This window comes from Sitophilus oryzae, unplaced genomic scaffold (genome assembly GCF_002938485.1).
Source record: "Sitophilus oryzae breed Bouriz unplaced genomic scaffold, Soryzae_2.0 scaffold_576_pilon_pilon, whole genome shotgun sequence".
Lineage (NCBI taxonomy): Eukaryota > Metazoa > Arthropoda > Insecta > Coleoptera > Curculionidae > Sitophilus > Sitophilus oryzae.
This window is the reverse complement of record NW_022147169.1, coordinates 1,006,393-1,032,860: the sequence shown is the minus strand read 5'-3', so window position 1 is coordinate 1,032,860 and position 26,468 is coordinate 1,006,393. Positions and strand designations below refer to the sequence as shown.

Here is a 26,468-nt window from a genome sequence, read left to right as displayed (position 1 = left end):
TTCGCCATTATTTTACGGTAAATGGTTGCAATTTAGTTTTCGAAAAATAAAAAATCACATTTTCAGAGTGATAACTCGGCTATTATTGCACCTACGGTAATCAGCATGCATGAGTCGATTGGTTATTCCAAAAACTTCATTTTTACTTTATATGTGTTTTGCGATAAAGCGCAAGGTTCAATCCTAAATATCTCGGAAAATATTAATTTTCTGAAAAAATGTTATAGAACTTTTTTTACTTAGAATTCATAAAATGGGTGATTTATTTTTCACTCCTGAGAAAGGGTGGTACTCACCCCCAGAGTGAAAGCAAACATTTTTTGTTTCTTACCTCTATTCACTGTTAAAAGTTCACTTCAATCGGTGCGGGTATCAAGAATTCGGAGGTAATACACTTTTTTTTATCCTCGCTTACTGGCCTAATTATAAATTGGCGCCCAACGTGTAGTGAAAAGTGCAAAAATCGCAGAGTCGAACCAAAAACACCTTTTACATAAACAGGAAATTAATCAGTTCAATACCTTTTAATGAAAATAGGCTACTAGATGGACCAATCTTCTTCCATTGTTCGATCGAACAACAATCAAATATGTCAAAAATATTCAAATATAGAATTCTCAGAAATTAATAGTAAATAAAACAATTATTAAAAATATAAAATACATATACCGGGTGCCGTTAATTGGCTAACCCTATAACTTTTTTTTTATTTTTTTTATATAAAAAACAAGATTTGATATGTTAGTATATGACATAAATTAGGATTGATTGATTTATTCAGTAATTGTTTTCGGTCACTTGTTGTTTCAACGGAAATAACTACAACTTTTGATTTTCAAATGACACCCTCGGTATCTTTTCACTTTATTCGGTATAAAATGCCACTCTGAATAGAATGACATAAATAGATCAACTTTTGACATTAAATTTTCTCATCTGGTTAATTTAATATACGAAATACCAAGTGTGTGGTACCAAATTATTCGTTAAAAAAATCTTTTTCCAAATATACTAATGAGTCACCCTTGTTCAATTTGAAAAAATAAGACATGATTAAAACACGATTTGGCCATCTTTTAAACGGCCAGGACAAGACGATGAAAAACATTAGATGATCAAATCTATTTTTCCAAGGCTCCTTGATTAAAAATTAGTATTTTTAATACAGCCATGGCACTCTAGATTGAAATTTATAATACGATTTTTTAAGCGAAAATGTCAAAAGTTGACGCATGATATGTAATTCTATTCAGAGTGTCATTTTCTATCGAATAAAGTAAAAATATACCGAGGGTGCAATTTAAAGATCAAAATTTGTAGTCATTTCCGGTAAAACAGGAAGTGACCAAAAACAATTGAATAGGTCAATCAATCCTAATTAATGTCATATACTAATATACCAAATCTCATTTCTTTTATCTGAAAAAAATAAAAAAGTTATAGGCGTGAGCCACTTTTAAGACACACCCGGTATAAATGTAAAATTTACAATACCATGGATTAATCTCAATATAGTATATGACAACATATCCAGATAATCCAGTATAAACCCTCTGTAAATTTAGAGATTACTATATTAGAAAAAAAATAAACTAATACAAAAAACAACAATTTTGGCAACAATTTTGGTTTTTACAAATTTCAATTTACACATTTCCTAAAACTATTTTTTTCATAAAATCTAATAGTAGAAACTATGAGAATTGTTACTGTACAATATATTACGTGATACATACCACTGTTGGAGTACTTAGGCATTGATCCACAGTCCAATATCCCCCTTCACCATGGTAGTACGAATCTCTAGGTTCAAAAAGGGCGTTTTCGGATTTTTTGAAGTACGGCAAGACTTCCTCGTAAGACCAACCTGGATTGCCATAAACACTCACCTGGAAGTCATTAGTAAACATTATATGATATATTTACACTTTGTAAATGTGAATTTTTACAATGATTTTATGCAATTTTATTGGTTTACTTCAAAAATGAGAGCTCATACTTAAATATAATTGGAGATGATAATAGTATCCTGCTAAGAATTTTAATATGTGCTGTTCAGTTTAATAGATATGTGGGAGCGCACAAAGAGTAAGAAATATCAAAATATTTATACGTTATAACTATTGAGGGAAACAATTGAAAATATATCGTAATATGGCGAAAAAAAAGCTGCTATAATGGTTCATTATTTACAGTTTTATTATTTCAATTTAATAGGCTGTAAAAAAGTTATTTAAAATGAATGTAGTAGACGTTGCACTATACTTAATAGTAATCTACAATGATTAAAAAATATACAGCGAATAAAATTATTTTTTTGTTGAAATTTAAAAATTTGAACTTATAAATTTTATAAACATACAGAATGTGGGATAACGTAGGAAGAGGCAACATTGCATTCTCTCGAAGCACTATAAACAAATTTCCGGAAACTGAACAAGCGGCACTCAAATGTTTTTCCGGAAAGTGTCAAGAAAAATAAAGAATTTTTTTCGCAAAAAAGTTAAAAATACTTGTATTTATTTCTGGGACACCCTGTATAGCTTTCCATTCAAAAAATACAACTTTAGTCTGAAAATATATTTTAATCCCCCTGTATATTGACGAAAATATTTTTGAAAAGTGCGCTATCATTATCTGCATATTTTAGAAAAAAAGAATTACAGTAAAAATCTCGATAATAAATAAAGTCAAGTCACCTACATACATATGTGTAAATAATTTATCTGGTCGTTCACCTTAATGACTGATAGAAGTTGCATTTTATTTAACTTTATAATATTCCAAAAAAATGGTATTTATTACAATTAAATTCAAAACAAGTCTTATGTAATTTAAAATTTAAATAAAATATTTGTTTTAATTCATTTCAAAATAATTATTATTAAAAAAATAATTTTGGCTTCTGTGGAGCTGAGACTAGCTTTTTGAAGTAATTGACCCACAATAAAGATATATCTACCAGGTGATTATCTAATAGGTGTTTTTTATTTTCCTATTTTTAGGTTAGGGCTTGAACACACTGACGACCAGGTCGCACCGGCCAGGCCGCTGCTACCTCTAAAACCATTAAATCAAATGATATAGCCGAAGAGCTGGCGACATATTTAGAGAACATATTTTAGGCAAGTTAGAATAACAAAAAAAAATAAAGTTTAATAACTTGTGAACCGAGAATCCTAAGTCTGGCTGGGGGGTTGGGGGTATTTCGCTACTGCGCAACCCATAACATTTGCAAAAAAATAAATCCAAAAAACATTCTTTAGGAAACTTGAAATTTGTTTATTCTTAAACTTTAGCATCTATTTAACCTAGAAATAAGTGTGTCAGACTTTTTTTTCGGGTTTAAAGTGTAACCAGACCATTCCCAATATATTTAATTATTATACCTGGAAAACATACTTTAGGTATTCTAAAATGTTTACAGCGTGTTTATTAGATGATATTAAAAAATATGTGTTAATTGCCAGACGAATTCAATGGGATTTAATACTTGCCAGACGCGAATAAAGATTTTAAATGAGCGCGACAAAAAAGTCTTATGAGTATCTATAAGCGCGAGAAAGATAGTTTATTGAGACCCGTCGGCAGCCGATGCGGCTGACGTAACAGTATTTTGGAGTATGTACTTCAAATTTTCATAAAAACAATTTTTTTCGGTTTCATTTCAATTATTTGCAGGCTTTTAATTCAGAGATTATTTTGTTGGAATTAAGTTACCATGTACAAATATGTATTTATAAATTAAATATTGACGTGCATAGTGTAAATAGTTTAGAATAATTACTGCAAATAAATATTTTAGTAACTACTAATTTCGCTACTAACTACTAAATCACAATGGATAAAAAACATTTAATTGTGTAGTTTGTAAAAACTAGTGACAAAGTTATTGTTTTTGATGAAGGCAGACTACAAAAATGCAAAGAATTTTTAAAAGTGCGTCAACAACATGGTTTAAAATTTAAAGAAGTGGTTTTGCCAGAAAACGTAGTCCCGACAAAAGGGTACCATGTACAGTGCTAAAAATTAAGTATTCTGGAATTTTATTAAAGTACCTTCCATTGTTAATCTTTCTAAATAGATTAAAAAGTAAGTAAAAGTGCTTTACTTTTATGCTTAGGCGTTAAAATGACTTTTTTATATTGTCAATCAGGTCGCAAAAATGAATAATAATATAATATGTCACAAAAGTATAATAATAATTATACTTTTGTGACGTTTGAAAAAAATATATTTTATATTATGCTAATTTTTAAATAATTATTCGTCTTTTTATTCTTTCAGATACAAAATACTTAAATTAAAAAGTCTTCTTATTGAACGGATTTCAATCGTACATTTTTATTAAAAAATGTTTCTTTTTATTTATTCAATATTAGTTAGTTTTTTTTAAGTTTTTACGACTCCAAAATGCTGTTACGTCAGCCGCATCGGCTGCCGACCGGGTCTCAATAAACTATCTTTCTCGCGCTTATAGATACTCATAAGACTAGACTTTCTTATTGCGCTCATTTAAAATCTTTATTCGCGTCTGGCAAGTATTAAATCCCATTGAATTCGTCTGGCAATTAACACATATTTTTTAATATCATCTAATAAACACGCTGTAAAAATTTTAGAATGCCTAAAGTATGTTTTCCAGGTATAATAATTAAACATATTTGGAATGGTCTGGTTAGACTTTAAACCCGAAAAAAAAGTCTGGCATATTTATTTCTAGGTTAAATAGATGCTAGAATTTAAAAATAAACAAATTTCAAGTTGCCTAAGGAATGTTTTTTGGATTTATTTTTTTGCAAATGTTATGGGTTGCGCATTAGCGAAATACCCCCAACCCCCCAGCCAGACTTAGTGAGTTAAAGCCCTTATAAGAGCTGAAACGCACTGATGGCCAGCCAACAACGGCCAGGCCATTATAAGTCAAACGATAGAAAAAAATAAATCGCTGGTCGGCTGCGACTAAAATTTAAATTTAGTCGTCACTAATTAAATCTAAAATAGTATCTAACAAAACGAAAGAAAAAGAAATAAGAAGAAAGTTAATAATTAAATTAAAATAGTTTTTCTTTCTATATCCTTACTATTATTGTTTATTAAAATCTAGGTATAGTCTGTCCAGCGATAGAATATGAGTTAGTGACAATTATTGTGTTGCACTTTTATTGTTTTTTTTTTATGCATATCGTCTGTTGAAATTATATTCTCTTGTTAGACAAACTATATTTTATTTTAAGGTAATACTGACCCATCTGTCAAAATCTTCCGGATGACCTCTGACATATACGCCGCCATTAATAGTAGTACCGCCTCCTAGTCCTCTGCCTTGAGGAAAAATGCATTTTTCTTCATTTGCAGCTAAATAAAAAATCAATATGTATACAGGGTTTTTCACCACATACGACACGGAGTATTGTAGCTAAACGATTACATTTTTACAAATTGTAAGTTTTGGGTTCGTTGAATGACTGTTAGAGCTACAATTTAAAAATATTTTTATAAGATACAGAGTGTCCCAAATAAGTAAAAAATAATATAGTTGTTTTTTTTTAATGGAATACCCTGTATATTATTCTATTTTTAGATTCTACGATTGAAATAAAGGTAAATCTGATTAAAGTTTATCATACTTAAATCTTATCGTTTTTGAAATGTTTTCAATTTTGTGAAATTGCAGTAAAAAATTTAAGGCTTCATTTCTCCAAGGGTATCAAAGTTTTTATTACTAAATATTTACTGAAGTGTATTTAATGATCAGCTATTGTGTTGCAATAATAAACAAAATATGTACTACCTAATACAGATTGTCTAAAAATTTATATCAAATAATTACTAGCTTTAAACGGCAATTTACTTGTTTAATTTAAATGGAACATCCTGTATATTTTACGAGAATCAGATGCACAATTTAATTGTCTATCAAATTGTATTATACCATTTTTAATGGTTACTTAACCAAATTTACCTTTATTTCAATCGTAGAATCTAAAAATCGAATAATATACAGGGTGTCCCGTTTAAAAAATACAACTATAATATTTTTTACTTATTTGGGACACTCTGTATCTTGTAAAATTATTTTTAAATTGTAGCTCTAATAGTCCTTCAACGAACCCAAAACTTTCAATTTGTAAAAATCTAATCGTTTAGCTACAATAGTTCGTGTCGTTTGTGGTGAACAACCCTGTATATTGGGTCTGTTATTTGGAGAACTACAATTAAATTAACCAAATTATAATTATTAGATAAAAAAAAATATGTAACAATCAAAGTAAAAAAGGATTTAGATAAATTACTTTTCGTCTAAAGAACCATTGCAAAATTTGTTTTAGTTATTTCTGTTAAATCTTCTTAGTAAATAAAAATATTAAGCTAGCTAAAAAATATCTTAATAGAAAACTTGAAGGATAGTTGTTTAGAATTTAGTAACAATAATAACACTATACACATATGTATCTAAAATAATCTCTATCTTTACCTAAACAAGCATGTTTCTGTGATGTGACATTATATCCCCAGCTTCGAGTTGAATAGTAAGTATAAGCACTTAGGCCAAGTATTTTTGTAAAGTCATCAGGTGATCCTCCTGCTTCCAAAAGTAAAACATTCCATTCTAAAATTTCCGAAAGCCTATTGGCTAGGACACCTCCACCAGCTCCAGCTCCAATAATTATAAAATCAAATGTTCCAAAATCTAGAAAACAAGAAACAATATAAAATTAAATATAAAGAAATATACAGGGTGTCCCAGGCTGAGCGTGCATTAGAAATTTCTAGAGAATCACAATATCTAGACCGGAGATTATTTGCACATCATTGTTTTACAACGAGATCTATCGATTAAAAATATTTTTAATATGGCGGCACTTCCGGAAATACTGTAAGTTGATAGCAATTTTTTTATTTTAAATGGGTGCCCCCATTTTTTATTACATACTTAAATTCTCTGTAAAATTCTCTGAATATTGATGTTAAACACTTTATGTCTAACATTAACCGTTTTTGTGAAAGAATATATTTAACATTTTTAATAAATAAATAAAATAAAATAAGTTCCACCCGTACAAAATTCAGTAGGTACAAGAACTCAACGAAGACGATTTTGATAGAAGCCTGCAATTTTGTGAAACTATGAGTGAACAAGTGGCGAATGATAATAATTTCCTATTTAATGTGTGTTTTTCGGATGAGTGTACTTTCTTTTTGAACGGTGTAGTTAATCGGCACAACTGTCGGTACTGGGCTGAGGACAACCCCAGGGTTTTTTACGAGGTGCACACACAAAACCCTCAGAAATTGGACGTGTGGGTTGGTGTTTTTGGAAATTCTATTTTAGGTCAGTTTAACGATATTGAGAAGAACTTCAACGCACAAGTCACAGAATTATTTCAGCCATTATAATTAACAGCTATCTAGCAACTATCGCACCTGATCGTTCAACCTTGTGACAAGTGAAAAAACCCGTAAATATCTAGAAATAATAAGAAAAAACAGCAAATTGGTCAAAGGAATTTATCCTTATCATTTTTTTTTATCAATTTCGCGAAAAAACTCTGATAAATGTTTAAATAAACTTTTCAAATTTCAATCCTTCATATTTTCTCAATGACGACCGATTTTCAAAAACGAAGCCGGAAAGTATAGAGAAGAGAAAGCCCTTTCCATTGCAGTACCACTTGACCCCCTTCCAATTTGAAAAAAATTGGGGGATGACACCTCCGCTTAGAGGGTTGAAGATTTTGCAATCATTTTTGGGGCAAAAGTTGTCCCCCTCACAAACAAAATTGACGTGTTTTTGAATTTTCTGAAAAAAAAGTTACCCTGGCCGTTATGCCTTGCGGAACGTTTTCGATGGGCCACCCTGTATGTAAGCTAACCATAGACTTAGAATAAAATATAGACTGAGCATCTCATTCATAAATAGCTGGAAGATGCGGACAGACAACGTCTTGTTATTGTTGTGTTATTGTTTTTGGCTCTAACGAGTGCGACACGAGCGATAGATAGGCTGTCTCCGTCGTAACGGTCGTTTCCTGACGGCTCTGCCGCCCAACACAACACTGTCTTTTTGTTTCTTCAGTGCACCTGCACTCTCCGTATCATAGGCGGGTATTTTTTTAATTTTAATGAAGCTATAATTCAATTAAAAATATATCGTATTTAAACTTTTTATATTATTAAGATTTAGGATAAAGAAAATAGTTTAATATAAAGCAAAGTTTAGGACTTAGAAAAAAAATACGTCTTAGAGTTAAAAACGATAAAAATAATAAAGTACGTGTTATAGAAGAAATTTTAATAATCGAAATTATTTAATTTTTGAAATTGATGATAAATTATTAATTTAATAAAATATTAATTTTAGTCAAACATTTACAACTCTAATATTAATCAAAACAGGATCTATTCTATAGATATAATAGAACAGAAAGAGAAAAAACTTTATAATTGTTTAATTTTTTTTTCCGGTAAAAGTGATGTCTTATTATGTAAATTAGAAAAAACAGGAATCTGTTCCATTAAAGCAAGCTTTTAGGAAGTGAATAAAATGAAAACTACATTTATTTAACTCGTTACTGTCTTTATTATAGAGTAAGTATAATAATGGTAATGGTGACTATACTTTATTCAATGGAAATATGCACCAAATTCAAACAAATATAAAAGGCATGAGTATAAACAGTATTACTACAGTAATATTGAACATTGGTTCAAAAATATTACATTAATATAATACAATATTACTGTAGGTATTACTGTCAACGTGCAAGCTTGTTTGAAGCTTGATGTATTTGTATGCGCTTGGTACATCTTGGCGTTGGAAAATGTATAGAAAATTATTAAGAAAAACTAGTACGTAATGGGGGATATCTTGATATACAGAGTGGTCGGAATTGTATTCAGGAAACTTTGGCAGCATAATCTGCAAATAAAATCAGTAAAAAAAATAGTATAAATTTATGTCCTAAAATGCTTCGTTTCAGAGATACAGAGTGTAGAAATTTCATTTTTATTTCGCTTTTTTCCAAATAATTTATGAAGAATGTATTGATTAATTCGTTTCCAAATATCTTGAGAACTATACTTGTGGCGAGTGTCAACAAGAGACCTTATTAAGTAAAAAACGTTGGAAATGTAAATTTTTCTCAGTAGTTTTATATAGATACAGACAAAAAGTATTACTCTTCAAATAACTTAAAAAATATGTAGGTGGCGCCCCCTATTAGTAAAAGTCAAATTGACATCTAAATCTAATTTTTCATGTCAAAAAACTCCCAAACGCCAATTTTCGTCCAAATATTGACGTCACTTCAGAAATTATTTGGAAAAAAATCGAAATAAAAATGAAACTTCTACACCCTGTATCTCCGAAACGAAGCATTTTAAAAACTTACAAGTTCATTTTTTTAGAAAGCCAATGCAACATTTCTGAGTTTCAAATAAAGATAAAAAACAGTAAAACATATAATAATAATATGTAAATTATTTTCTTGGATACATACATATATGGCAAATAATAACAGATTGTTTTATTAAAGATTTACGTTTTGGTTAATTCTAAAACTATCTTCAGATTATATGTGATATTACTTAAGTGATATTACATTATAAAAGAAAAAATGAAAATTATACCTTATAATCGAAAAAAAACGGCGTCAGCGATGGCTATGAAATGAAGATCGCTGTCATTTTATATGTAAAATTATATGGAGTATGTATCGATGGTTTTTTCCAAGCCAACTGGACGCCGTTTTTTTCGATCATACGGTATTACAAATTAATAATAGATTAACAGTCGAGAAAAAAAAAGAAAAAACTCTAGGTAAGTACTGGATAAATTTTAAAATGGCATATTTATTTTATCTTTGTTTAATATAAAAAAAACGAAATATCTACCTGGTTTACATAACCCTGTATAATTTGTGAAATAATAATGGACAAAAATGCAAGCGGTAAGAAAAATATTTACAAAAAATATGTACTTGTTTACATTTCTGGACCATTGTTCGTCATTTTTGTTATCATAATGGTGACCCTATCATAAAAACGTAGTTATTTCTATACCTGATGTGAAACTATAGGGAAAAAGTAATGTTTGTAAAATATTTTAGTCTTGAAAAAAAATAAGGAATGTTTGGTATTTTAAAATGTTTGGTAGCTTGTAATTTTTTCGACTTTCTCGATTGTTTATAGTTTATAATAAGCCTTAAAAATTGTTGTTTCATAATGGAATATCATTCTGGAATTCCTGTATGTTATTTTAGATTCTAAGGATGGTTTTAGAATAAAAAGAAACACATTTTTCATAAAAAAAAGCATTAAATTAACCAATGCCCAAGAAAATAATGTGTCTACTTCTTATGTACTTAATAATGTATCTACTCGTTATATTAATAACGAGGTTAGTAAGAACCTTTACGTAAATGATAAATATAAAAAATACAGATTTTCCAGGGTTTATAATTTACTAAATTATTATCTAAATAAGCGCCTTTCTACAACGCCACTGACGCCAAAATAGTAAATTTGACTTACCTGTGGAATGTTGTTCCAGGACTTAAATAGTCCAATTTCTTACAAATTTGGCACTGACGAACCATGTTTTATAGTTTTTAAATAAAAAGTAATCAAAATAAACACTAAACCGACACTACACACTAAGAAAATCGAATCCAAAAAAATACAAAATCAAAACATCCAATAAAAACAATAAAATAGCCATGGCGAAACTGTGACAACAAGGTTTTACGACACGTGCTTTACTCTACTATGGCTCTACTACGAGAGAATAAAGAATGAACAGGCGACCCGGCGATTGATGGGTGTTGCCAAATTGTAAAGAATTTGTCATTTTAAATAGTCTCCGACTTATAATTTAGTAGTATAGGGACTATTTAATACATCTTTCTACTATTAAACACTACTTTATTAAAATACAGTTTTAATATCTCAATATATGTGTATAACAACAAAAAAAATATTAATAATATTTTAGACGTGACAACATAGGCTGGAGGCGAAAGACTCAGACGGCCGAGGTCAGCTGCACCCAGGAGTAAACATGTTTACAAAAATTAATATTGGACCGCGCTTAAATGTAAATAGTGTAGTCTATATTTTATTCTAAGTCTATGAAGCTAACCTAACCTAATCAAACTTAATCTTAAATAATTTAAAGACGATTCATTTTAGGTATGGAACATGTATACTCAAAAAGTAACGAATTGGTAAACCTTTTCACTAGTAAAATAAATAAAGTGGGTTTCCATTTGAAAAAAATGATTTATGATATTTTTTAATTGCTTAATTCCATGACAGCTACCGCCATTATTATATAACATTTGAAGAATTTAATTCCTGAAATAGATAACCACATGTCTTCTCTTTATGACACAGTAGGTGTGGTAATCACTAAATTTGACGTTTAGGCTATACACATATTTTTGACAGGCAGTTTTTTTCGTCCAAAAATTTTAACTTTTTTTCTCAAAAACTCACATTAACGTTCAGAGAGTAATCTAGTTTCTTTTTACGAAATATGAAAATGTCTAATCATTAAACACTAAAACTGATTGATTTTTGATTGAAAATTGCTATTTTTTTCACTTTTCAAAGCTTTCAAATATACGAATTTAAATAAATATAATTGAACTGAAAATAATTACTCTGATAGTTTTTTTAGTAAATTTTATGCTCTACAAGAATTCGCGATGTAAATTTTTTTATCGTAAACCGTTTCGAAGTTATGGTACAGATTTAAATGGAAAACTTTGAAGGTCCACCGACACCTTTTAAAAGTGAGCTAAAAATCCTGCCTTCCGAGGATATTTTTTTCTCGGATGTTAGATTCATTTTAACCCATAAATTCCATAGGTTAGTTTTTTTGGCTCACCCTATTATACATATATCTTACCTTTAACTGCGGAACTAGACTGATTCAGTATATCGGAATTATCTTTTGAAATTGTATAATTTTCAGCTGCACTGATGTTGCCCTCTACCATATCAACAAATTCTTCGAAATTGTCATACTTTAATCCGAAAGTGAGAGCAGCAACAATTAAAATTAATACGGTTGATGTATAGATTACACGCATTTTCTGTTATAATGTCAGAAGAAAACTGCCTTCTATATTTTACACCAATTCGATCAGTTCGATGATATTTAAATATTAAAGATGTAATGCTAAGATGTACCTTATATACCCAGGCAAATATATACTATAGATAACAATGTATAGATATGATTGTTAAAATAAAATATATAAATATATATTTCTCAACATGTACTTGTATATTTCAGAATATAATTAATGAACATTTGAAGTGTTTTTCTTAGAATAGGTCCAAGAATCACCCCCTTAAATATTAGCATGTTATTAACGAACATTTTAAAAATATTTTTGTCGATATACAGGGTTGTTCACCACATACCACATACGACACGGAGTATTGTAGCTAAACAATTAGATTTTTACAAATTGTAAGTTTTGGGTTCGTTGAAAGACTATTAGAGCTACAATTTAAAAATATTTTTACAAGATACAGAGTGTCCCAAATCAGTAAAAAATATTATAGTTGTATTTTTTTAAGTGGAACACCCTGTATATTATTACATTTTTAGATTCTACTATTAAAATAAAGGTAAATTTGATTAAGGTTTATCACACTTCAACCTTACCGTTTTTGAAATATTTTCAATTTTATAAAATTGCAGTAAAAATTTTAAGGCTTCATTTCTCCAAGGGTATCAAAGTTTTTAATACTAAATATTTATTGAAGATTATTTATTGATCAAATATTGTGTTGCAATAATAAAAATTTTACTACCTTATACAGAGTGTCCAAAAATGTATATGAAATAATTACTTGCTTTAAACGGCAAATAACTTGTTTAATTTAAATGGAACACCCTATATATTTGACGTGAATCAGATGTACAATATAATTGTCTATTAAATTGTATTATACCATTTTTTACCCATCTCTACAAGTTTCGTATAAAATGCATTTTCTGATAATTTAGACCTCATTTATCACTATACCCATGGAATATTGACATTTTAGATTATTTTTAAAGATGTAACAAATTTTCAAAGAGTACAAATACTAATATTGTCGATTAGTTAGTTTTTTTGTTAAAGAGGACCAATTAATATGATCCCAGTATTCAAACTACATTAATTGGCTGTTTACGTTGATTAATAATAATTGCTCCAAATACTAAAAAACTGAATTTTGTGTGTGTATTAAACAGTGTGGTAAAAAGTAACACCTTATAAATTTTATTTCATTTTTTGACGAATGCTTATTTATAAAAACAGAGACGTTCATTTTCATAACTTATTATTATATTGATGATTTCTTAGCCAAATCCACATTTATTTAGAATACTTTATTAATTAAAACAATTTAAAAGTATTTTATTAACTAATTTTTGGTCGGAAATAATGGTGGTATATTTAATTGGTATACTCCTTTAAAAATATTTAAATAGTTTTTTTGTATACCAATGGGCTTGCAATATTTACTACCTATACATTTTGTACATATATTTTAAAAAAATCTGAAATGTCAATATTTCATGGCTATAGTGATAAATGAGGTCTAAATTATAAGAAAATGCGTTTTCTACGAAAACTTGAAGAGATAGGTAAAAAATTGTATAATAAAATTTGATAGACAATTAAAATGTGCATATGATCCACGTAAAATATACAGGGTGTTCTATTTAAATTAAACAAGTTATTGCCGTTTAAAGCTAGTAATTATTTAATATAAATTTTTGGACACTCTGTATAAGCTAGTAAAATTTTTATTATTGCAACACAATATCTGATCAATGAATAATCTTCAGTAAATATATTAAAAACTTTGATACCCTTGGAGAAATGAAGCCTTAAAATTTTTACTGCAATTTCATAAAATTGAAAATATTTCAAAAACGGTAAGGTTTAAGTATGATAAACCTTAATCAAATTTACCTTTATTTTAATCGTAGAATCTAAAAACAGAATAATATACAGGGTGTTCCATTTAAAAAAATACAACTATAATATTTTTTACTTATTTGGGACACTCTGTATCTTGTAAAAATATTTTTAAATTGTAGCTCTAATAGTCCTTCAACGAACCCAAAACTTACAATTTGTAAAAATCTAATCGTTTAGCTACAATACTCCGTGTCGTATGTGGTGAACAACCCTGTATATCAGAGTAATTAAGACATATTTTCAAACCAAAATTGTATATTTTTAAATGAAATACTACTGTTGGAAAATGTAGATTTAAATACCAGACGAGATATATGTGTGGTTACAGCATGACAGTGCGTCTGTGCACAACCATTATACCGTTAAATTCTTTTTGAACCGCTGCGCTCTTTTCCAAGACGTTGGATTGGAAGAAATTGCATGGTCAGCACGATGTCCTAACCTAACACGGATGGATTTTTGTATGGGGCTATGTTAAAGGCAAATATTTTAGGACATCGCGTCGCCTACTACAGGCGATGATATGAAAAATAGAATATCGGGGGCTTCATACAAGGATAAAATAAAAATAACTATACGGGGTAAGTTTTCTACGATGTTCTCTATGGGTATCTCGGAAACTATTGGAGATAGAAAGTCGGTTAAATGGGGAAAGAATTGAAGTTTTGTGGGGTCATAAATATGCGCCTTTCAGATTATTGAAAAATAACCTTTTTCTATATATTTCCAGAAAAACAAATTTCGGCTATTTTAAAAAAGGTCCCTTATTCCATTATAATCGATTTTAGACAAAAAGTTTTCAGATAAAAGTTATAGAAAATCACGTCCCTAATGAGATTATGTTTTCCAATTTTTTTAGACAGAAAGTTTTCAGATAAAAGTTCTCCGATTTCTCTAAAGCCTGTCAATTTTGACATATGACACAAACATATGTATTTTTTAAATGGAAACCATAGTTGGCAATGACTTCATAAAAAGCGCCATTTTTTAAGATTTTCAGCGATATAAGCTATAATATGTATTTTTTCAAAAATTTACTGAGTTATAGCCAATTCTTAGCCGAGTGTAATAATACAATTACTGCCTTTTAGACTAACTACTATAAATAATTTGGGTCCCATTACTTAAAAAGTTTCTGAAGGGAATTCCCCCCCCCCCCCTTTTTTTAAGAAAAAGTTTTAATTATTCCTCTTGTTAAACTTAAATTGATAGTTACTGTCCTTTGTAATTGTAGTGATGGGTTGTTATTTAACTATCTGTTATTTTATAACAATTATTTAGAAATAACATAACGCAACCGTTACTACTTTTAAAAAACAACAGATATAAAATAACAACACGCTGGACTGTTCGTGAAACGAAGTCGGCGCTCTGCACCGCACGAAATTCGATGCTGCTCATTTTAAATTAATAAAAATAATAATTTTGGAATAAAATATTAATTTTGGAATTGCTCGAAGCAATTCCAAAAAACAACTAGTATATATGGAAAACATGTTATTTCGACAACCATCGATACAGGCGGCGATATACAACGGACAACGGAGTGGGGTATGCGCTACGGCGCACGGTGGAAAGACCCAATATAAAATGTTGGACATTGACTTAAAAATAAAATTTTAAATTAAATAATTTTGGTAGAAGATTTGAATTACTTAAAGTCCAGACCGTTATATTTTATCCAACTCAAAAAAATATTTTTAATTATATGTCTGTTTGAAATGTTTCAAATGAAGATATTACACTGACTTAATTATGGTATTCATTTCTTGTGAAACAACCTAGTTTTATAAAAACTGGCAAAGACATTAATAATTTTTTTTAACCATACATATTAGTGCAAACGATTGTTTTCACTTTAAAATAAAAGATATATATAGTCACAAAAGTTTGGGAGAACAATTGTATATAAGAGAGACACATAAACATTTTTTGCTGCCAAATACTATATTTAGTAGCAAAAAAAAATGTGTATGTAGAAAAATAAAAAATGGCCAAAGTTGGCCAAGACTTTTATATATATCACAAGGTAGATTAAGCCTTTCTAATAACGAAACTAATTTAACATCTTGCCCCAGCTTGCCCCCTCTAAAAATGTCCATTTAATATATTACTAATACATGTTATACTAAAATCAAAAACCTTTTCAATTCCAATAAATTAATTTAAAATTTTTAGAGTCAAATTATCTTTTTTTATAAATTTATTAATATTTAATTATTAATTGGATAAATACAAAATGACGCTAAAATCAAAAACAGATACAGGGTGCTACAAATATATGGAAAACTTATAAACTATTGGAAAAAGAAAGAGGGTTAAAGTGCAGTGTTGAGGTTTTTTGTTTGTAATAAAAATATTCTAGTGCGTTGATTTACTGTTATATTCTTTGCTTATAATAAAGTTATTGTACAGTGTCCCACTAAGAATAGCTCTCGGCTATATCTACGGTGTCCCACTAAGAATAGCTCTCGGCTATATCTCGGAAAGTCTTAGCCGTGAGGCTTGCGGAAAAAATATTCATAACTAAAGAGACCATGAGAAAATGCAGGAAATTATTTTCAAATTTGTAGAATGGCCGTTAGAGGGCGCAACTGCTATAAAAAATAAGAAAATGGAGTTTTTACACAACTTTGCCTAGATAAGGGGTACTATAAATAATAGCTTCATAATCTTCAGTAAATTCTGAATATTTTTTGTTAGAACCATTTTCCCCTATTTGCCAAAATAAAGTGGTGGGGGAAGGTTAGATCTGTTTTTATTTAAGTATTAATAATTCCGGACTGGATGGACGGAATCCAACTAACGGGGGCTCGTTTAAAAGACCGTTTCTTACCATATAAACAATAATAGTAAGCTTTTGAACGTAGATGCTAGGGGGCGCTGTCTTACAAATCAACAAACATTGCGCGTTTTTTCAAAAAAAAAATAAATGCGATGGTATATGCCATTTTAGCTGATGGTAAAGAGTAATGAAAGCTTAAAAAGTCAGTGAAAACCGCATCTTGATATCTTCTTTCAAATCGAAGATATTAGCAAAGTTATATTAAATAGGAAAATATATGTAAGCCCTTAATTACCATATATTTTTATAACACGATATCAGTAGTCTTAGATTTCAGTGGTAAAATCTAAAGCTATTTCTTTTTAAAAGGATCAAAACTAAAACATTCCACGACAGTTTGGCAAAGTTTATAAGCATTTAAAACTTGTAAGATTTTTCCAAAACATACTATATTTTTAGGTCACCCTGTAGATGGTTTGTAACGAGCCAACCACTTTCTTTCATTAAAGTTTAAAATTGTTCTGTTTATACATTATTACGGTATATAAAAATCATTTTTTCGTCTTTTGGATTAAAAGTGTTGAGAAGAAAACCTCATGTCCAACAGCTCCCATAAGCTCGTTCCACTGTGCGGCGTGGCGCGGCGTGTTGGGCTTACAACAGCTTAAAAATAATAGGATATAAAAGAAGCAGCTTTTTTGAAACAGTTGCGGGCATAACGCCTGGCGGTCGAGATAACAGGACTGGGAAAGGAACGCTGCTGCATCGGTCGATTGTCGATGGAGGCTCGCAACGGGTTGGAGAATAACGCATCAGTTGTTTTAGCTTCATTGTTTTTCAACATGTTACAAGCATAACGGGCGGAGGTCGAGATATTATGGCGCTGTATGTTTCAGTACTTGGTTATTAAGTTTCAATATTTAGGTATTTATTTATTCTGAAAAATTTTCGGAATGATTTGATTTTCGGTGTTCCAAAAAGTTGAGTAATTGATTAACCACGATTCTGCTTAATCTGCTCGACGTTTAAAGCTTATTTTTGGTAAATGTGAGAAAATTTTATCCAGTTTGTATGTTAATGGAAATTCTTGCTTTGCTTTATTTGCTAGTTTAAGTGTAAAATTAATTCGAACTCTACTGTGTAGTTGGTTTACTTATGAAGAATATACTACACATTTTCTTATATTGCTATTTTTTGACCGCAAATGGGAAAATCGTAACTAAGAGCTTCTTGCCCGTCGAGTGAGATGCACCCTGTACACTGCTAACGCAATTCAGGATCTACGCGGATCGAGGGGCAGGGCGTAGGTAGATCGGAATGTATAGGTATAGACGAGTGGCGGCATTTTGGCTTTTTTATATCGCAATTTGTAAACAGCGCTTATTTGTAAACAACCACCGTTTTTAGAGAGGTATTTTAGATAACAATCGCTATTTAGAAATGTTATGACACCCTGGAAATATTACCACCGAGCACGTAATTGTTGCAACTTGCAACTGCGTTAATACGCCTGGCGGTGACCGCCTCATACTCTTTCAGTTATTTAGCAATAAAATAAAGAAACCTGTTATTTTTAAGCTATTATTTTAAGCTGTTTTTTATAAATAACTATAACAGTTTCAACTGTTATCTAAAAATAACAGTTTTGCCCATCACTATGTAATTGTAATATAGTACTTTTAATACTCAACTCGGCTTACCATAGCATATCTGTGATCGAATAATTGCATATTTTTTTAACCTTTTTTAACTTTGTTTGTAATTGTATTTTATAACGTGACTTTTTTGTATGATTCTCTCAAAATATTTATCTATTTTGACTGTGATTTCGATTGTTTTAGCTTTTTGGGCTTGATGATGGGAAATAATAACTGATTCCCGAAACATATTGCGCCATTTTTAAACAAAATTATTGTTTGAAATAAACATTTAAAAAGGTTGTGAGGTTTTGAGTCCCCTACCCCTCGTTAGAGGTTTTCACACTGAGTTGGAGAACGTTTAGTTAATTTTTATTGTTTTATATATCTAAGAACACTGAAGAAGATGAGAAGCCATCAAGCAAGAGATTAGATACTACTCCTATTTTTTTATATTTGTTAAATACTTTTTAATTTTTATACCTTTCTTTATTAAGAATTGATAGAAAATATATTATTAATTTCGCAATACCGTATGATCGAATAAAAACGGCGTCCAAGACGGCGTGAGAATGACAATCGATGACAATTTTGGCGAGGTCAATCTCTAGACGTCATTTACTAAAAATTGATATAAAACTTGTCAAAAGTTAATACTAAGAGATTAAAAAAGGATAGAACTTTTCCAAACATACAAATCTATTTCCAAAAAAATAACAAAGTACACCATTTAAAAATCATTTTTACTCAATATAAAAATGAATTACAACCTTCTTAGGGCCAACTGTCACTAAGAGCCATTAAAAAATAAAGAAGAGTATGAGCGAAGTAAATAACGTCTAGGGCTTAACGTCGCTAAAATTATCATCGATTTTCATTCCCCAGCCGTACTACTTTTTTCATACGTATAGTAGTATACTTTAATCTAGCCAGTGCGTTTTTTATTAATTTCAAAAATTGTCGATGAAGGAATTTAAATTGTTAGTCTGTTCATTAACACTTTTAAGAATAATTTTCGAATATCATACTGGCTAATGTTAAGTTGCGATGGTATTTTCGATGGTATGATAGAACACTTCAGTTGTATGCAAAGTTATATTAAACTGGTTAATATTAAGTTAATTTGATATCTTTACCCAAAGAAGAATTCCAACTGACTGCCGCTTGGTGGTGGTGTGGAAATATCATACTCTATATCCGGCCTGATGCTCTGGTTTCTGCCAAAATTGGTATATGACACGAGTTCCACTGCATAACCGGTCATCAGAGGGCGTTGATTTTCTTCATAAAGTTTCAGCGTTTCGACCAGAGTTTGATTATAGTATATTCTGTCCGACCTAAACATTTCAACAATTATTTTTTTACTAAGGTATATATTTTTATTTATTAAAACCAATCATATAATTACATACGAGAAGGTTTTCTCATAACCAGTTCATTAAAAAAGTATGATCTAATATACAGGGTGGTCCGAAAAATAAGTAATCGTGGAACTTCGGCAACATATTCTGCAGATAAAAATAAGTAAAAAAGTTTGTCCAATTTTATGTCCTAAAATGCTTCATTTTGAAGATACGAGATGTACCTATATATTTCACTTTTATTTCGTTTTTTTTTCGAATAATTTCTGAACTAACGTCGATATTTGGAAGAAAATTATTGTTTTCACCGCTAAAAATATTTGCCCTTATTTAAGACTCACCCTGTATAGCTTATATAAGACATGATTTTGTGTGTTTTCAATGAACGTAACCCGTAAACCCTTCGTGGGCCCAGAACCGACACTTAGCGTTCCAAAAAATCTCGCAAGAGACAGGCTATGTGAATGGGCTAGGGGTTCGACGTTCCGGGTCTGGAATGACAGTCCCGGAATAGAACATGTCAGGAAAATCCTAGCAGGGCCATCCAAACAAAGAACAGGAGAACTCCTAAAGGCTGGTAGGAATGAAGCGCGTACACTCACTGCAGTGTACACGGACCACTGCCGGTTGAGATCACACCTACAGAGGATGGGACTGGTGGAAGACGCCGAATGCCGACTCTGTATGGAAGATGACAAAACAATGAAGGCACGTTATGTATACCTGCCCCGCTGGGGGCAGGACCAGGTTTGAGATATTTGGCAAACCCATGCTAGACCCATCAGACCTAGGAGACGTATCACCCTCGGACATAACGGCCTATGTTAAAAGGCTGGGTCTTGAGGGTGAACTTTAGCGCTCTTTGTATATTAAAGAACTTGTAGAAACTGAGCCACACTAGGCCCTCGCGGCCGCAGTGGAGGGTCCCATGGGACCCACTCTTAGTCAATACAGAAATACAAAAAAGAACTCCTGTGTTATTCTCCAATACATATCGTCTTTATTAAAAATGGGAATTATTTAAAATCTTACCTAACTATTAATCCCATAAACATGACATGGTCTTGTAAATTTTGACCAACAGGAAGATTTTTGACTAGAGGTATATTCAGATCTTTTAGATGTTTCTTTGGTCCTATTCCAGACAGCATAAGCAGCTGAGCAGAATTAACTCCTCCAGCTATAACAAGAGAGGAACATCAAATAAATTAATATTAATAACTACAAAGTAATAAAAAATCTAGCTATAATGTATGAAAATTCTACAAAAATATAACATATTATTAATAATTAGAAAATTTAATAATGTTCTTTTAAAACAGTCTTTCTTAAACAAGACAGGTAAAGGTATTATTTAATTTCTATTTTTAGCCTAACCTAACATTAACCACCAACTTTTACAGCGGTTATAACCAGGAAATATCAATACGATCGAAAAAAACGGGATTACAGTAGGCTTTATCATAAATTTCTGTTTGGCCAACCCCTATGTTCCTATTTAGTATTCATTACAAATTTTGACATAAAAGATTTTAAAAATGTAATATTTAATTTAGAGAAAAATCAAAAAGTTCCCAAATACAAACCTGTTTTCAAGAAATTATTTTTATTGAATAGATTTGCGTCTAAATAATTAGGGTTTCTGCAAATTTTTAACTTTTTCCCCTTTCAATATTAGTTTTATAATATTCCTTATGTTAGTTTTTTATAAAAGTCTTATTTAAATTGGTTCAACAGATATTATTATAGATTGCTTTTTGAAAGGTCATTGTGACGTTTTTTTATCATACCTTATGTATCCTTCTAAATTCTTACAAACTTTCTACAATAACTAAATACAACAAAAAACGAAATATAAAGTGATAATCATAAACAGTAAAATTATGTTGCGATATACACATATTGTTCTCTTTGTTCTTTGTTTTATAAATTATCTATTTTATATTACTTTAGATTTTGTGTTTTGTTAACGACAATCAATTGATTAATTTTCATTGATTAAATTTAAATTCTTATTTTATCAGCATATATAGCCATATACTTAACATTTAACGAGAGAGTTAACAGACTAATTAAAAGTACTTAGCAATAACTTGACCTAAACTATAGTAGATTACAAAACGTTTTGTCGCGCGAATAAGTTAGTAAATTATTTAAGCCAATTTTTATAATACAAAACTCTAAATTGCATGAAAATCGTACAAAAAGTCTGTTGAAAAAAACTATTATAAAAAAAATACTAAGAGTCAAAATGTGTTTCATGACAAAACTAAAATATACGAATTATCCCAGATTATTGAATTTGATTTGTTCATCTATCTAATATACTTACAATATTGCATAATACTTATAATTTTGATATACCGTATAATCGAAAAAAAAACGGCGTCAAAGACGGCTGGGGAGTGACAATCAATTTTGGCGGGGTCATTCTCTAGATGTCATTTACTAAAAATGTTTCCAGACACACAAATCTATTTCCAAAAATATATTTTTTCTCGAATTTTAAACTATACCATTTAAGAATAATTTTTACTCAATATAAAAATTAATTACAACTTTCTTAAGGCGAATAGGCCGTAAGCACCATTAAAAAATAAAGAAGAGTACGGGCCAAGTAAATAACGTCTAGGGCTTGACCTCGACAAAATTATCATCGATTGTCATTCCTCAGTCGTCTTTGACGCCATTTTTTCTTCATATGATGGTATTTCTTATGTCAGTTTTTTATAAATGACGTGTTTGAGTATGCTCGACAGAAATGATTATAGATTGTCATTTCAATGGTCATTGATTACGCTTTTTTCGAGCATACGGTATACCTATCTTCCTCTAAAGTCTTACAGAAAATTATTACTAAAATTATAACTAAATACAAAGAAAAATCCAAATATAAAGTGAGAATCGTAGACAGTAAAATTATGTTGCGATATAAATCTACTTCAAATTTAATTATCAAATATCTATTTTATATCACTCTAAATGCGCGTTTCGTTAAAAACAATCAAAATAATTTTTCGCTAAAGAAATTTCAAAACTTGGAGTTTTTTGGAAATTTTATTGGTTTTTAGTTAAAAAATTTAATTTGTTGATAATATGGCAACATATAATATGTATGTGACAACATAGGTAGTAGACTATATAATTGTTAAGCAGAGATCCTTTTTAAAAGTTCAAGACACTAGAGTATACAGAAGAATAGAATGCGGATCTGACCACTTTTTCTTAGGCGCAAAATTACAAATTCCCTTTAAGATAAAAGACAACGAAACAGACACTACAAACACCTCAATAATAGAACAAACATTTTACAATATATAAGAACTTCACGAACCTAGTACAAAACATTTATTTTAGACTCGATTAGATAACAAACTTCAAACTGAATTGCTATCAGGGCGCACGGATGAACTGTATAAACACATCGTTTCCTGCCTACACTCCGCTGCACTAGAAGCTCTAGGAATTAAGCCTAAACACGTGAGCAAACGAAACAACAATGTTACATGGGATAACACACTAGAGGAGCAAAAACAAATAAAACAAAAAGCTTTCAACAAATGGCTAAACTCTAAAGATCCACAAGATAAAAACAACTACAGAAATGAACAATCAAAATTCAAAAACATGATCAACAGAAACAAAAACGACACATGGGACAGGAAATGCACTGAACTGAACACACGTGTGGGGGGTACTAAATCATCAGAAGCATGGAAATTAATAAAATCTCTAAGATCAGACACCACAAACAAGATCAACTTACAACCAATCCCAATCGAAAAGTGGAGATCTCATTACCAAACGCAACTTACCAAAGATCGACAAGAGTACCTCGTCAGCTCACAAGGCGATACAACGTACAAGGCCACTATATCGACGTTACAAGGGAGATAGTATGGAAAGCTGTTAGTTCAATGAAAAATAGGAGAGCAGCTGAACCGGAAGGAATACCTGCGGAACTGTTGAAGAACGGTACTGAAAAACTAAATTTCTTTCTTCGAGAACTATTTAACACACTCCTAAATAATGGGCATCCTGTACCAACTATATGGAAGTAAGGCTGGATAACGCCAATTCACAAAAAAGGAAGATGTGACGAATGCTCAAACTATATATGTATATCCGTAACCAGCACTATGAGCAGAGTATACGGAAAACTGCTTAGAAACAGAATATGATCCACAAGTAATTGAAGAGCAAGCAGGTTTTAGAGCTGTTCGATCGTGCATAGATCATATATTTAGTCTAATCCAACTTAATGAAAAGAAGGTAGCAAGGAATAGAGAGGCTCATCTGCTTTTTGTTGACCTTTCAAAAGCATATGATACAGTGCCAATCTGTGGCCAAATCAAAAACTGTGGCAAGTGCTGGAGAACTCTCCAATTAACAATACAGCGATCAAAGCCATCAAACAGCTATACCACCAAACATTTTCCAGAATAAAGATCGGCAGTAACATATCAGAAATCTTTTATGTGACCAAAGGCCTTCGTCAGGGATGTTGTTTATCGCCAACTCTCTTCAAAATCTACCTCAATGAAGCCTTAAAGAAATGGAGAAGATCCTGCAGTGGAATGGAATATACCCTTCATTTTGCAGATGACCAAGTAGCAGTGGCCCAAGATAGGGAAGACCTTCAATTCATGGCGAGGAGACTTTTTATAGAATACGCAGAGTGGGGATTAACTGTTAATTGCAGTAAAACTAAATATACAGGGTGGGCCACTGAAAACTTACAATGGCTATAATTTTTAAACCAAAAAAGATATCAAAAAAATAAAAAATACCGTTTCCATAATATCGAGGGGGAATACATATGACGTATTTTTTGAACCACCCTGACCTACCCCTTAGGCGGCACCCCTACTCACTTGAAAATCTTAAATAGCAACACCACACTTATGGCGCTTTTTTGGAAAGTCCATAAAAAATGCTAAACGATGATTATAAAGTTTTTAAGGTGAAATTGAAAAACTACGCCTTGCACGAAAAATTAGGTGGACATTAATGAAAAAAGTGATTTTGGGACCCAGCTAAATTAGTCAAATGAGGTATTTTTCAAACCACCCCGACCCACCCCTAGGTGCCACCCCCTCACTTCTAATCTCATCAATGCCATTTTGAAACCATTGCCATTTTGAAGCTAAAAATAACAAATGTAGATAATAAAAAAGGCAATACAAAGATGTTTTACTAATCGTTCAGCCTAATTTTGCGATAACGCAAATTCTTCCTTATCATCTATTTTTTTACTTTTTTGGTATGGACATGTAGAGAGAAAGTAAAATATCTCGGTTATTTTAGATTTATTTAAAAAACGGTAAAGAGAAAATATGTTTCTTTTATCGAGATCTACCGGCCCTGAAAATATTTTCACTTATTTAGGAATCACCCTGTATTTGATTTCTTACTCTATCTAATATACTTTTACAATACCGCATAATACTTTATAATCATGATATATTTACCTGATACAATAACTTCTTTTTTGGCTTTCGCAAAATAATTCACACCATCCTTCACAAAATATACACCGTATGCAGTTTTGGTGGCTTTATTAATGGCAATCTTAGTAACAAAACTGTTCAAACTTATGTTTAAATTAGATCTGGATGTAAAGTTTTCCAAAAATGCCGAATAAGTGCTGACGCGTTCGTTTCCTTTTAGAGACATTTGAAATTGCGCAATTCCGTCTTGGTATTTGCCATTATAGTCGTCGATGAAATCGATGCCTTTCTCTTTAAAGAGGGGTTTGAATAGCTCTACCTAATAAAATGAAATAAAAAATATAGAAATTAATAGTAAATAGATACAGCTATTGAAAGCTATTGCATATTATAAATCACAATCGGACAATCCGAAGTTTTGTTCATTTTCTAGAACTATCAAATTGTTTCATTAAAACTAATAGTAGAAAGTTTGGAAATTGTTACTGAAAACAATAGATTACGTGATACATACCACTGTAGGAGTGCTTAGGCATTCATCTACAGTCCAATATCCTCCTTCGCCATGGTAGTAGGAATCTTTAGGTTCAAAAAGGGCGTTTTCTGATTTTTTGAAGTACGGCAAGACTTCCTCGTATGACCAACCTGGATTGCCATAAACACTCACCTGGAAGTCATTACAAAATATTATCTAATACATATATTTTCGTACTGACCGTAGTGGTCAAACACATGAAAATCGGCACCCAAAATCAGACCGGTATAGTTGCAAAATGAGAATAAATAATCAAACTTTACATTTCAGTAATAATTATAATTAAAATAATTTTTTTGCATAGTGTAGGTTCCACAGAAAAAGAATAAAGCATCTTGTAGCACCAGACAATGCATATAGTTAAATTTAGACGGGTGCCCGATGGCGTAGAGATACAGGCTCTCGTCTACCAATCTCAAGGTGGTGGGTTCGAATCCTACACCCGGCATTTCATCAGCCGACTATTTTTATTAAAATAAAAATAGTTTGGGTACCTAGGTCGACTCAGCCTTAAATGAGTACTTGGGATTCACAATCCTGAGGCAATAATAGGCGGTTGAAGCGTAGTGTATACAGAACGGCTCTATTATGGCAAGCTGTACCTTGCTACTCCCAAGGCGTTAAACGCTATATACGGGAGCTATTATTATTATTATTATTATTATTATAAATTTAGACGTCAAATTATTAAATCTAAGTAATTAAA

The 26,468-nt window shown here is 30.7% G+C and overlaps 2 protein-coding genes and 1 long non-coding RNA gene across 6 annotated transcripts in view; 1 reads left to right on the top strand and 2 right to left on the bottom strand.

Moving 5' to 3' along the window:
- Nucleotides 1-19,701, bottom strand: part of LOC115887539 (glucose dehydrogenase [FAD, quinone]-like) — a 34,189-nt gene extending 14,488 nt beyond the window's left edge. The window contains exons 1-4 of one of the 2 annotated variants that reach the window (XM_030907001.1): nucleotides 19,553-19,701; nucleotides 6,479-6,694; nucleotides 5,249-5,358; nucleotides 1,737-1,889 (exon numbers count right to left, since the gene is read on the bottom strand). In XM_030907001.1, the coding sequence (XP_030762861.1) occupies nucleotides 1,737-1,889; nucleotides 5,249-5,358; nucleotides 6,479-6,694; nucleotides 19,553-19,604 (531 nt within the window). In that variant the 5' untranslated portion in view covers nucleotides 19,605-19,701. Of the gene's footprint in view, nucleotides 1-1,736; nucleotides 1,890-5,248; nucleotides 5,359-6,478; nucleotides 6,695-11,914; nucleotides 12,207-19,552 lie in introns of those variants that run through there. The other variant, XM_030907000.1, reaches the window with a different exon arrangement.
- The window catches only part of LOC115887537 (glucose dehydrogenase [FAD, quinone]-like), an 84,169-nt gene that overhangs the window by 41,424 nt on the left and 16,277 nt on the right, over nucleotides 1-26,468 (top strand). The gene's annotated exons all lie outside the window — the stretch shown is intronic.
- Nucleotides 8,565-10,901, bottom strand: LOC115887540. The gene is made up of 2 exons (XR_004051105.1): nucleotides 10,537-10,901; nucleotides 8,565-8,923 (listed from the first exon to the last, which is right to left on the bottom strand). It is a non-coding gene; the product is annotated as an uncharacterized LOC115887540 (long non-coding RNA).